The sequence below is a fragment of the Anser brachyrhynchus genome (assembly GCF_964034855.1).
Source record: "Anser brachyrhynchus genome assembly, chromosome: 1".
Taxonomy (NCBI): domain Eukaryota; kingdom Metazoa; phylum Chordata; class Aves; order Anseriformes; family Anatidae; genus Anser; species Anser brachyrhynchus.
The window spans coordinates 93,657,611-93,671,924 of NC_137694.1; the positions used below are offsets into that span (position 1 = coordinate 93,657,611).

The following is a 14,314-nucleotide window of genomic DNA, read 5'->3' on the forward strand; positions in this document are numbered from 1 at the left end:
GACAGGTTGTGGCTTTGTATTAAGGAAGATAATTTTACTCTATATCCGGACTTCCCACACTTTCCCACATTCTCTACTCTCTGAATATACTCCCCATTGTGCAGGTGAAGGTGAAGATCTGAGAAGATGTCTTCTAATATTTATGTAACTATCATGGGCTATAACAAACCTTGGCCTAGTGGTGGTGGTATCTGGATGGTTGTTATCGGAGGGTTGCTTGGCCAGTGTTTGTGAGCCTAAGTTATTGCAGTAGATACTGAATTGATGTTTATCATTCTGAGAAGTGAGGCTGTGAAGAAGGGAGTTCCTTACCAAGTACAGAGGTGGTCCTTTACATTAACTTTGAGACGGTGCAAGGTTGGTTGCTGTACCTGCTTGGTAGAATATTTCATTTTCCACAATGTTCTTTCTATTGTTGTCCTAGGGAAGCTTGAATATTTATCATTGCAAAATAAAGTGTCACTTTGTTCTACTGTGTTTAAGGGAAGATAAACCATTCTTTCATTTCCTTAGGCTCCTTTTCAGATAACTTGATTCTCTCTGTCTGTTGAGAAACTGAATGAATGCACCACTACTTCAAAAGTCAATCTCTGCTGTCTAAATAAAATATTAAATATTAAATATGGGGTTTTATTAAATTTATTACTTCTCCCCTCACAGAACTATAGTGCCATGGAAAGTGTTCAGGCAGTGCCTTCATGAAGTTCATCAGATAAGCTCTGGTTTGGAAGCAATGGCTCTTAAATCTACTATTGACTTGACCTGCAATGACTACATTTCAATTTTTGAGTTTGATATCTTCACTAGATTATTTCAGGTAAGACTTGAAAATTTTAGATATTTGTTTGACTTCAAGAACCTAAGTGACCTGAGTCACTAGTACCTAGGGGTCAGAAATTTGGATTTATGGGGCATCAGTATCCATGTCTGAAAAACTGACATCTGAAAAAAGATATCCAGCAGCACCTTCTTCATTCCTGCACTTACGTATGATCACAATATATTTGTGTTTGCTGTTTACGTATGTTGCACTATTCTTAAATGCATTCCTAGAAATGTAGATCTTCAGGTACTTATCTAAATATTATTTATTTCTTTGTACTTTTGTAGCTACATATGCTTAGATGAATTGTTTCTACAAACACATCAAGAAAGTTGTGTAAGACTTTTTTTTTGGCAAAGTGTAGGCCCAATTCTTTTTCTTTTTTGAAATGGACAAATTTTTGCCATTAATAATGTTCTACTGTTTATGTATAATCAGGGACTATCTGTGGGAATAGCATTGATTGTATTATTGTCAGTAGATAACATACATGCAAGCTTATTTCAGATAAATGTTACATGCCTCTGTTAATCTTGTGCCCTTTCTAGAGAACGTAGTTTAAGGAAGACATTCTTTGAGTATTTGAATCAATATAGAAGGCTGTGCTGGTTTGCATCCGTATTAAATGCATTGATTCTGAATTTGTCACTTTGGATTCTTATTTTGTTTATAGTAATCTGTGAAGTATCCAAATATTTAATTGGTTGTTTATGTTTGTCTTTTTTTTTTTTTTTTAACCCCCTACAATGCTAAACTGGTGTATTGTTCTTTACCTTGTTGGAGATATGTTCAAATTACCAATATTACACCAAAGCCTTGGCCATATGTTTGTTCCATCTTCCATGGTGTTCTGTGATAATCTGTTTAGCTTTATTGGGTTTGTTCTTCTGGGAAAGGGGGCTATTACAAAGTTGATATTAAGATCTGGTAGAAGGTGATTAACGGTTTTAGTTTAGAGTTTTGGTTTTGATCATCTCATCTCTGTTCTGAGTCAGAACTGTATCAAAATTGCAAATGTTAAGGTGTAAGTAATCTCTCTAATTTAACCACATATTTTGGTCACTTTTAAAAACAAAGTCACGCAGGTTATAGTGCTTTGAATAAAACTTGGGAGGTTCTCTGATGTTGCTGTTCAGCAAAATCCCCCTAAGCTTTGCTCTTTGTGTGTAGATATGATCAAACATTCCTGCTTGAACTTTGCTGCCTTGGGTCCATTTCTGTTCTGTCAAAGTTTCTCCCTTTTATTAATTATTTGGCAATCTGATCTGATTTTCAGATTAGTCAAGCCCAAATCTTGATCTCAAGACTTCACTGCAAAATGTCAGAGGCCTATTGGCTTCAACATTATATTACTGTGAAATGCGTTTATTCAAGGTTCTTTTCTATAGGATTTGATTCCCTCTCTCGTTCTGCTCACAGATAAGAAAGTTGTTGTGTTTGCTTTTTTGTTGTTTTTTTTTTGTTTGTTTGTTTTAATCTGTGCATCAAGTATAAGATTAAACAAGTGAGTGATCTGAGAAGTAACGTTTTTTTTCTGGCCCTTTGTGAAGTCCTGTAGGTTGCATTAAACTTCAGGACAGAAGTCTCAAATGAGATTTTTTTTTTTTTCTTCAATTTGTAGGACAATGAATTTGCATTGCTTAGCTTCTTTGTCAGGCCATTGCTCTTTTCATTTGTTACCATGCCTGGTGCTAGGAAAAGGGGATCAGCAGTACTGATATAAGTAAAGAAAACTGGTTAGGATTAACTTTAAATTTAACAAAGAAGCAGAGAGAGAATTTTTGCCAAACTGATTACCAACTTGTGCAATAGTTGTGTAAGTATTCAAGTGAACTTGCACTGAACTTGGTTTCAGAATCTCTCCCAGAGGTTACATTTTATTTCTTGAGTTTTAAACTGCTTCCGTAACTGTGTGTTCATACACCCACAGAGAGAAAATCCCAATTGTTGAAGTAATCAAAATACTGTTTTGCCAACTGTGGGTTGTTACAGAAAAGCTTCATTTACAATGATGCTTATTCACAGAAGAAAGCAAGTCTACTTTCTGTGGAGATCCTGTAAAAGTGAAGTTGCTCCCCCTGCCTCTTCCTTGTATGCATGCACAACTCTAAGTGCTGTTTCTCTGAGCAGAGATAAGTTAGCATGGCAGTATACGTGGATGCTTTGAAGAAAAGGAATTTCATTCCATCACTGTTAACATGTTCAGTGAAGTTGTCCTTTTATGCAACAATATTTCTTTAGGAGAACAAATGTACCAATCTTTTCCATTTTAAAATTTCCAATTTTGCAATATGTTCAAGTTCTTGCCCTTTGATTTTCAGTCCTACTGTCACGTCATCTTCATATAGCAGTAACGGGATGCTCTGTAGAAAGTTCAAGCGTTAGAGGAAGATGCTATCTGCTTAAAAGCTTGATGGTTGTAATCAACCAAGGAATTTGCATGTATTTTTTTGTTTATTATACAGAAATAATTATATAGAAATAATATACTGTTACCGTACACTATGAACCATATAGTATACACCATATTGCACATATTACCACAGTCCAAAAAATCTTCAGAGTACTGAATGTTTGATCATCATTTTTGACTTAATTCCACAAAATTGGAAGATTTTTGTGTTTTTGTGAGGAAGTATCAGTGCTGGTTTGGCAAGAGGGGAAGAGTCAGCTCCCTTTTTTCTTTAGTTAGAGTAACAAAAATTTTTCATGTGATTAAGCCTCCTCACATCTATCTTCAGTGAACATGTAGAGAGTACCTGGTAAGATCTGGTGTTGCATCTACGATCACAATTTTTTCTCCTTTGTTTTGTACGAATTTTCATATTTGCAGTTTCTTACGGCCTTTGTGCTGAAACCTTACTGTTCCATTCCACGTATCTGGTTTGAAGAAGCGTTCATTCTGAAATAAAAGTCTTCATACGTTCTTAAATAATGCTTAGGGTTTGCCTAGGGAATGTGTCATAATTACAATATGATTTTGTTATTTGATATTTTGATATGATATTACTGTTACAAAATTTTGCTCAAGTGCATCACGTAAAAAAGCATTTCATCTCTGCATTACTAGTCTTTAGAAGTCCCTTTAGAAGGAATTTTCAGGGCACACAAGAACACAAGTTTTTTCTCTGCTTACCTTCTCTTGCCCTGATATTTTGAGAAATACATTAAAACCAAAAATACTCTAAACCATTGAGAGGCAGTTTCTTGTATTTCCAGTGATGGCTATGAACACCTAATACGTTTGTATTAATCCACTCCTTAAAAATCATTCTTCTTTTATGGTAAAAAAATATTTTATGTTCTTTTAAGTAATAGCATATCAGGCATGTTTCACCAAGTTTTCTGAAGCATTTGTTACTCAGGTCAATAGAGTTGCTGTTGATGTTTGTTTTGTTTTTGGACTCTAATATCTTTATGGTAACTGAAGAAAGCAATAAGTAGAGAATAAGAAAAGGAATGACAGCTCCAATAAGTGTTTTTATTAGGCTTCATGTCTTAGTGGTACTTATCATTACCTATGAGAGTGCCTCAGAACCACTCAAGAATAGGCTTAGTTGGGTTTTGATTAGACCACCCCAGAGCCGTACTATGCAGGTTCTCACTAAACATCGTGCTTAATATTTTATGTGGCTACAAACAGGAGATCATGTAAATTCAGGGTCTTCACGGTCTTTATCCAAATATTTATCCTTGATGTTCACCAGTGGCATTCCCCAGGGCTCAGTATTGGGGCCAGTTTTGTTTAACATTTTTATCAACAGTCTTGATGAGGGGAGCGAGTGCACCCTCATAAGATCACCGATAACACCAAGTTAGGCAGGGCTGTTGATCTGCTTGAGGGTAGGAAGGCCCTGTACAGGGATAGACTGGATTGATGGGTCAAGTCCAATCCCATGATGTTCAACACAGGGCCAAGGGCTGGGTGCTGCAGTTGGGTCACAACAACCCCATACAGTGATATGGGCCTACAGAAGAGTGGCTGGAAAGTTGCCTGGCAGTAAAGGATCTGGGGGTGCTGGCTGACAGCTGGCAGTGTGCCCCAGGCAGCCAAGAAAGCCAATGCCATCCTGGCCTGTATCAGAAACATGTGGCCAGATGACTAGGGAAGCGATTGTCCCTCCGTACTTGGCACTGGTGAGACTGCACCTCGAGTGCTGTGTTCAGTTTTGGGCCCCTCACTACAAGAAGGATAGTGAGTTGCTGGAATACAGTCAGAGAAGAGTGAAGAAGCTGGTGAAGGGACTAGAAATGAAGATAAATGAGGAGAAGCTGAGGGAACTGAGCTTGTCTAGTCTGGAGAAAAGGAGGCTGAGGGGAGACCTCATCGCTCTCTTACAGCTACCTGAAAGGAGGCTGCAGTGAGGAAGGTGTTGGTCTCTTTTCTGAGACGACAAGCGATAGGATGTGAGGAAATGGCCTTAAGTTCTGCTGGAGAGGTGGTTGTTTATAATGGATGTCAGGAAGAATTTCTTCCTGGAGAAGGTGGCTAAGCATTCAAATGGGCTGCCCTGGGAAGTGGTGGAGGTATTATTTATACCTCCATTCTTGGAAGTATATAAGGGTCATGGGAACATGGCATCAAGGGACATGGTTTAGTGATGAGGCTTAGTAGGTCAGGTTGATGGTTGGACTAGATCTTGAAGGTCTTTTTCACTCTAGCTGATTCTATGATTCTTGAGGTTTTTTGTTTTTTTTTTTTAAGGAATCCTTGCAACAAAGCTGAATATGTAGAACAGTCTTCTGTACTATTAGACCTTAACCAGAAGTGTATACTTCTCAGCAGAACCAAAACATTTTGGGTCTTTTTAATGAATTGGCTTGAGGTTTATTAGAAATATGTAGCTAACTGGCTGTATCTAATTGTTTGTCTTCTCTTTTTAGCCATGGGGTTCAATCTTAAGGAATTGGAACTTCTTAGCTGTGACACATCCTGGATACATGGCATTCCTGACATATGATGAAGTGAAAGCGAGGTTGCAGAAATACAGCACTAAGCCTGGGAGGTGAGAGGATTGGCTGATTACTGCTTTCCAAATAATCTTGCTATCTGTAGAGCTGCATAGTTATTCTAGATCAATATTTCTATAATGTGTGATTCTTACATTGTGATATTGAAGGAATACTTTTTAAACTTTTTATTTTTGATTAGATGGTGAATTAGAGTGCTAGTAGGTTGTTTTCTTATATTTTTTTTATTTGGGATTGTATTTATATCTTTTTTTTTTTAATAGTTTAATACTAACGGACAGAATGGCCAGTTTCAGAAAATGGTTAATTTATAGATTTTAAGACTTCGGAGTTTAGTAACCATGACGTATATTTTACATCATAATGCCTCTACAATTCTATGAAGTAAAGCAATATTTATTAGCACATGTAAATATAAACAAGTACAAGAAAACAGGGGAAAAAAAAGAGTTTTCATTGCTTTTCATTTCTTCTGAATTATGTGTGACAAGCAATGCATTTTTGGAAATCAGGTTTGAAAATATAACTTACTTTTCAAGACGTGTAGAACTGTTACTCACTAGTAAAGCAAAATTAATTGTAGTCTAGGTTTACCTTTCAGTTCTCAAGCTTTGTTTCCTAACGTCTAGGTCTCTAAATTTGTTTCAGGACCACATGTATACATAATTAGAGTTTGTTATTTTGAAACTTGTTAGAGAAGTGTAGCAGTACCTTGAGATATATATACTCTATATACATTCTGTATTGGTTTCTTCCGATTATTTTTTTTTTTTAGCAAATAAACCGTATGTTAAGTCACCTATCTGTTCCAAGTGCGTGTGTAAGAATCTCCTGGTTCCAGTCCAATAATGATTTTAGCTTGGCACTCATAAGCGATGTTATGGAATTTAGATTGCTAGGTTGGTTTTTCAAGTGGTCACTATATTAGTATTTTCTCTATTATTAATTCTGATTCTGTAATTATCCAAAGAAGTAAAAGAGAAATTATCCAAGGAAGTAAAAGAGAAATTATCCAAAGTTGTCTTAATGTTCTTTGTAAATAGAGAGTTAGTTTTAAGATACATTTCTGTTTAGATATCAGTAGATGACTTTCTGAGTTGCTTAGGTGAAATGCTGAATTTGTAGTGAAGAGGAGATAAAGCGGAGGCATTAGCTGAAACTGCTTCTTTAATCAGTCTAAAATATCCTGGAAATTACAAATTCTGTTCAAATAGAAACTAGTTACTTCTTCAATGTAATGCTGTCGCTGTTGAAGTTTGCAAGAGCCATGCCAAACTTCATGGAGGCTAAGATTTCTCATTTGAAATTGTTTGGAAGGAAATAAAATATTGACATTAAGGAAAAGTGCCGTGTAATATAAAAGTCAGTTTGTGGCATTTCACTGTGGGATGCTTTTCTGAATGAGATTTTTGCATTTGACATGGTGTCTGACATTAAAGTGACTAGGCTTTTTTACTGAAGAAATACTGGAACTATACCTTACTAGAAGAAATAATTTACTGGAAGAAATACTTTACTAGAAGAAATAATTATATCCAACACTCTTGTTGATGATCTTCCTTTTCTTCCTACTGTGCTCTCTATCTGCATTATGTATACTCCCAGATACCACCTGTAAAACACTGAAGTATTTAAATGTAAGTCTAATTGGGTTGGTATTATCTAGTATTTTCTGAAGTAAAAGTGGTATTTCCTCCATCCTGTTGACCAGCTCAGCTACTTATAAAATTAACACTGGTAGTAGAACAGTTTCATTCACATTTCTGTTTCTCTTAAAGGTGTTTTCTAGTTCCTCAACAAACCTTCCATTCATTCAGATAATTGGCCTCTGTGTGCATAAAGGGTGTATGTTGTAGCTATGGAGAGTTAATGTAATACAGTGTCCTTGAAAAGGTTGATGGGCATGCCTAAATGTATGTAGTAGGACTATTCACAGTGAAAGTGAATCTTTCACTTTGAGAACTAAAAAGCAAGCAAATGAAAAGTTGGGTGTAGGGAGCTACTGTTAGCCTATTTCTGCTTATGAGGAACTGAGAGTGTAAAAGATGATGGTTTATTTAAAGTTATATGCTTATTTTGCCAAACTCTGATTAGAACTGACTTTTTATTCATCCTTTTTTATCAAGCTATATTTTCAGACTGAGTTGCACTCGCCTGGGGCAGTGGGCCATTGGATATGTGACTGGCGATGGGAACATATTGCAGACCATACCTCACAATAAGCCTCTGTTTCAAGCTTTGATTGATGGTAGCCGGGAAGGATTGTAAGTACAAATTCTTATAGTTACCACGGGTATTAAATCGTGGTTCCTTGTTCTTCTGATGCTTCAGATGAGTAATTATTAAAGATCTTTAAAAGAGAAAAAATATATAGTATTTGGCATTCCTTCGGAGATTAAGGACCATCCTTTTTATTCTTGTTTCCAGGTAATTCCATTAACCAAAGTTAGCCAAAGACATATCAGATAAATTCCAGGAGAAAATAAAATTGGGCAGCTGTCACATTGATTGTTTCCCAGTAAGAGTCACAAATGCACTTAAGCTTATTGAGCAATTACTACTGACAGTTACTCATGTGTCTAACTCTGGACAATGATTTAAAAGCTATGTAATTGCTATTTTATATAATATGCAGCCAGAAAGTTTTCAGGTTTTAATAGTTTACTGAAAAGATTTATAATTATAAGAGAATCTAAGTTTATAGGTAGAAGAAGTGCATTTTTTACTCAGTTGGCTTATGTAACAAAAATATTCAGTGTCAGAATCTTTTTTCACTGTTACATGTTTTGATGTATCCACGTGATTATAATGGGAAAAAAACAAACAGGGAAATCAATCAGTCCTCAAAAAAAAATTGAGAATTCTTTTGCAAACTTCCAAATTTTCTCAGTCTGCCTTTGTCCAATAATTTTATTTCAGGTATAAGTTCATATTTTGAAAGATATCAAGGTGCTGTAGATATTGTCCTGTAAAATAACACATGCTTATTATGGTAGCATTACTACTACACAATTTTCTTTACCCAAACTGGATGAACAAAAACTGAAGCTGAGGATACTAGTGCTAGGTGAAGTTTTTGTACCCAATTTAAATATAACTTTCTCATGGTGCTACTTTACAACATGACTTTCATGAAACTGTTTCCGAGTTAGAGATAACATAAATTTCAATATAGAACAACTCTAAAATATCATTAACCTATTATTAATTTCTCACAAGATTAAAATAAACTGTTCTTGCTTAAAGTTCAGTCTGCATGTCAGATTCTCAGTGTAGATTCTTGTCGTAATATACAGATGTTCACAAACAACATCTAGTCTGCTCTGTTGATTGAAATAGTCTATAGAGTCACTGAGCTCCACTGTGCTGCCGGTGGTGAGATCACTAGGAACACATGCAAGTATAAGGTCACTGTAAAATGGAGATTTAAAATAATATTTTATCAAGCTACCCAAAAAGGTTATCTACTAAAGCTCAGATGCATTCTGCTGGTAGTTACACATGTGATGTCAACTTCTTTCCAGTGCTTTTATAAATGGATGTGGTGGTTTTACTCGGGTGGGCGGCTGAGCTCCATCACAACCGCTCTCTCACTCCCCCTCCTCAAAGAGGAGCGGGGAGAAAATAAGATGAAAAGGGCTCAAGAGTTGAGATAAGGACAGGGAGATCACACAGTAATTATCGTGACGGGCAAAACAGACTCAGCATAGGGAGATAGTAAGATTTATTGCCTATTACTAACAAGCTAGAGAAGTAAGAAACAAAGGAAAGAAACCAAAAGCACCTTCCCCCCCATCCACCCTCCTCCACCACCTGCCCCCGAGCAGCGCAGGGGAATGGGGGTTATGGTCAGTCTGTAGCGCTTCTTCTCTGCTGCTCCTTCTCGGTCACTCTCGTCCCCTGTGCTGTGGGGTCCCTCCCACGGGATGCAGTTCCTGCTGAACTGATCTGGCGTGGGCTGCCCACAGGCAGCAGCTCTTCAAGAACTGCCCCAGATATGGGTCCGTGCCATGGGGTCCATCCCTCAGGAGCGAACTGCTCCAACCTGGATCCCCCACGGGCAGCAGCTCCTGCCAGGTCACCTGCTCCTGCGTGGGCTCCTCTCCACGGGCTGCAGGTCCTGCCCGGAATCTGCTCCGGCAGGGGTCTTCCACAGGCCGCAGCCTCCCTCGGTGCAGGTCCACCTGCTCCACCGTGGTCTCCTCCACGGGCTGCAGGGTGGAACCCTGCTCCACCGTGGTACTCCATGGGCTGCAGGGGGACAGCCTGCTTCACCATGGTCCTTACCGCAGGCCGCAGGGTACTCCTGCTCTGGCACCAGGAGCACCTCTCCCCCTCCTTCTTCACTGACCTTGGTGCCTGCAAGGCTGTTCCTCACTCCTCTCACTCTCCCAGCTGCTGTGTGGCACCACGTTTGTTTTTTTTCCCCTGTCTTAAATATGCTCTCACAGAGGTGCAAAACAGCATCACGTATTGGCTCAGCTCTGGTCAGCAGTGGGGTCCTTACTAAACATGGGGCAGCTTCCACTTCTAGATCCTTCTCACAGAAGCCACCCCTATGGCCCCCCTGCTACCAAAACCTTGCCACATAAACCCACTACAATGGACTTTAGCATGTAACAATATATGCACGTAGCAGTTCAGTTGCTCCCAAAAGATGGCTAAGGAAAGATGATTTTATTTAATGTCTGCTGTAACTTATTCCCTCCCTTTAAAAAGTCATAGGTATTATTTAGCTAATAAAGCTGAATACATGTGCATATTTATACTAATATTTTTGTGATGCAGCTATCTGTTTCCAGATGGACGAAGTTATAATCCTGATCTGACAGGTTTATGTGAACCCACACCACATGATCACATCAAGGTCACACAGGTATGTTGCACGTTTTATCAGTTACTTTGTGGTCTTTGCTTCTCTTACCATCTCAACTAGTAGTGATAATAAGTTTTATTAAAATGTGAAAATGAATAAATGAGAATGAAAATATGTTGTTGATAGAAGAGCTTAGATGAAGAGCAGGTTAATAATCATTTAAACTCTAGAGCTAATGGTGATGCAGACAGCATGCCCTGGAAAGTTTTGCTTATTCTAAGGCTCATCTGCATGAGAAATATATTAATGGTTATTAATTTTTTTCCATTATTTATGTCATAGGTTTATGTAGCTTAGAGTTTTCTGCTAATATTAGATGAGAATATGGAAATTAAATCAAGATCAGATGATAGTTTTTAAGCCTGAGTAGGAATACTACATTATGCTGACAGATCCCAGAGGAAAAGTGTTGTTCATTTGTCACAAAAATACCGGTTCCATGGTCTGTCTTGTTTCCTCTTCGTCCATTGTGCAATTTTAAAGAGAGATCAGGGAAAAGCAACAGGAATGAGTAAGTGCCTGAAGGGACTCACTTTCTAGACGTTAGAGTATCTAGATGTTTTTGTAGTCTTGTTAAGTGATGATGTAATATGCGAATGTGCAGATCTTTGATATTCAAAGAATAAGAAATAGTTATCACAAGATGTAGGCTTAATTAAAAATGGTGCTGATACTAGTAGGTGTAGGTATACAGTGCAGAGCATTTCTCCTGACAAAAACATCCAGAAGACTTGAGGATATGTTCAAGGAGAGCAGTCAGACTAGATACAACTCTTTAAAGCCATACTGTTTCAGCTGGTCTTCCATTTCTTCAGAGCACAGTGGGTGACCTACTGAATCTGCTGTAATTGTGCACCCCACCTCCAGAAGTATTTTAGAAAAGAAGTATTTGTTGCCATCTATGGTATTTCAAGGAATACCATTATGAAAATATCTCTTAATTAAGAGAATTCCTAAAACAGTTGCTGAAAGAAAACGTGAGCATGTCTACCAGTCTGACTTCCCTCTTTTCTATCCAGAATCAGAATAGTAAGGAAAGAGTAGTACAGAGATACCAGATGTGTTGCACAAAAAGGTTTTTATAGCCTTGTATCTTTATTTTTTTTCTCAAAGAAAGGAAAAGTAGCTTAGACGTTCTCAGCGATAAAACCCTGTTCTCCCCAAGCAAGTCATCTTGAATTTTGAATACACTAAATGAATCCAGTTGATTCTGAACTTGTAGCTATGAAGAAATCATTATTTAATGCAGATGGTAGTTCAAGAGAGTCTGAAATAATGTGAATATTGCCTTAAACAATATCTTAACTGCAGTAGATTAACACTGCCACTAAGAGCTGCTTAAACTATTAAAAGATACTATAAAACTGGCTCCAGGGCCAGATTGCTGCAGATGGATTCTTTGCAAGAGGTCTGCCATAAGCATCTTTAGTGCATACCAACTACAGCTACAAATACGATGTATTGCTTTTCTCTTTTGCCTAGTCTCTTCTCCACTCCTCTTACTGGGCAATAGCTGCTTATTTTCCAGTGATCTGGATTTTTCTTCAGCCTTTCAAAATTTGTTTTTCCAAGACTAGTAAAGCTTCATAGAAATGTGTTTGATTACCAGTTCCCCAACAATACACTTCCAAAATCTAGAAAGCTGTTCTAGATTTGAGTTTTATCTGTTATTTATTCCACCTGAAGGAGTTCTTGTATCTTACAGTCAGTCTTGTAAGGATACAAAGTGCTGAATGATCTGTGCATGACAGTTGCCATGTCACCTTGAGGGGATATTCGTACCATACTTTATACAAGGGTTATTTATTTCAGTGGACCATACTATATCCAAGCTGTAGGTAGAAATCCCTCATCTGTCAGTTCTCAATTCGGTACATTTTATTAGTCCTAAACACATACTTAGAAAAGGAAATCTCCATTCTGTTCCCCTTCAGCACTTAATTTCTCCCTTACCATGTTTTCATTATCTTTCTCTTACTGCAACCAAGGAAAAGCAGGATGTATGCCTTGCATTAATATAGTACTTACATGTGATAACTCTGTAGAAAACCTAATAGTCACAGATTCATTATTTATTTTACTTTTTTACCATATATTTTTATGGCAATTTTTTTATATATTTATATGTTTATTTTAATTTATATTTATTTATATAATATACATTATTAATAATTCTATTATTTGATATATTACCATATCGTAGGTTTGAAGAAGTGAAAGAGTAAGCTGTTTGGATAACCTTGGTGTGGCTTTTAAGTAGATCAATGTCAATAAATTCCCTGACTAATAAATACAGTGGATTGAAAAACAGGAGATTCTGATAAATTTTTGTTACTCGTGGTGTTTAAATATATTTTCTATGAACAAATCACAGTAAAGAAATAACTAGTCTTTGTTTTGTTACAGGAGCAGTATGAATTGTACTGTGAAATGGGTTCCACTTTTCAGCTATGTAAAATCTGCGCCGAGAATGACAAGGATGTGAAGATTGAGCCTTGTGGGCACCTCATGTGCACTTCTTGTCTTACAGCATGGCAGGTACACTCATAGTTCAGTTAGTAGAGAAGAGGATGGATTTCTCTGTTACATTCCTGTTTACAATGGGGGTACTCTGTTTTACCTTTCCAGGTACTCAGTAAGAGGCTTCAAGTGCATATCTATTTAAAATTATACACTTTTTAATTTTGTGGAGTAAAATCTGTGAAAAACAAAGTTCCAGGAGTCATTAAAATCTAGACATGTAGGTTTGTCAAGACCATTTGCTGACTTCTGCTAATTGGGAACTATTTCCAAAGCACAGTATCTACTCAGACAGTGAAAGCTGGGCTCCTGGTGCCAATTCAGCCCCACAGATCACTTCAAGATGTGTTCAAATGGAATAAGTGGACAAGTAGCAGCTGAGAATGGATAACTGACCAGACAGGGTTTATAAGGAGACAGAATGCCTTCTGTGGGAGAAGGAATTAATCTGTTGTACAAATCATGCAGTGGCCTGTGAAAAATAAGCTTGCGGTTCCTTGTTTCATTTTGATAACATGTAAATTGCTAAACCACCTAGATTAAGATGGTTGTTGGGGTAAGAGATGGAGTGAAGAGAAACTGTGATCTCACTGTCATTCACAGAATATCCCAGAAAACACAGAGGCTTCCTGGTAACGGAGGTTGTGGTGTTTTGTCCGTCTTGTTCATGAACATACCAGTCTGTGAGAAAAGGGAGTACCGGTACCTTTAGTTCAGTGCAGTTAAACATTTGACTTGAAAATTAAAATCAGAGGTCATTCCTCTTTGTAGCTTCAGACTTTCCCTAATAGGTGCTTCTCAAACTGAGTCTGTTTTACTGCCATTCCATGCACCCTTCTTTTGTATCTCTAGTTCATGGGGAGAAATATGTGTAATCCCATTTGCAGGCAGCGTTCTGTCATGGTTAGACACGGCTCTTTGGATACAAGTGTAGTGAGAAGAGGTTTAATGGGTTGCCCGGGGAGGTGGTGGAGTCACCATCCATGGAGATGTTTAAGTAAAGGTTGGATGAGGTTTAGTGGGTGATATTGGTGGTAGGGGGATGATTGGACCAGATGGTCTTGGAGGTCTTTTCTAACCTTTATGATTCTGCGATTCTAAAAGTAAACAAAAGCCATTGCTCT

The 14,314-nt window shown here is 37.6% G+C and overlaps 1 protein-coding gene across 6 annotated transcripts in view; it reads left to right on the forward strand.

Annotated features, from left to right (window-relative positions):
- The window catches only part of CBLB (Cbl proto-oncogene B), a 137,300-nt gene that overhangs the window by 80,569 nt on the left and 42,417 nt on the right, over nt 1–14,314 (forward strand). For all 6 annotated transcript variants that reach the window (XM_080576532.1, XM_080576533.1, XM_080576534.1 and 3 more), the window contains 5 exons: nt 661–817; nt 5,708–5,829; nt 7,921–8,058; nt 10,583–10,670; nt 13,077–13,208. In XM_080576532.1, coding sequence (XP_080432658.1) covers nt 661–817; nt 5,708–5,829; nt 7,921–8,058; nt 10,583–10,670; nt 13,077–13,208 — 637 coding nt within the window. The remainder of the gene's footprint in view (nt 1–660; nt 818–5,707; nt 5,830–7,920; nt 8,059–10,582; nt 10,671–13,076; nt 13,209–14,314) is intronic.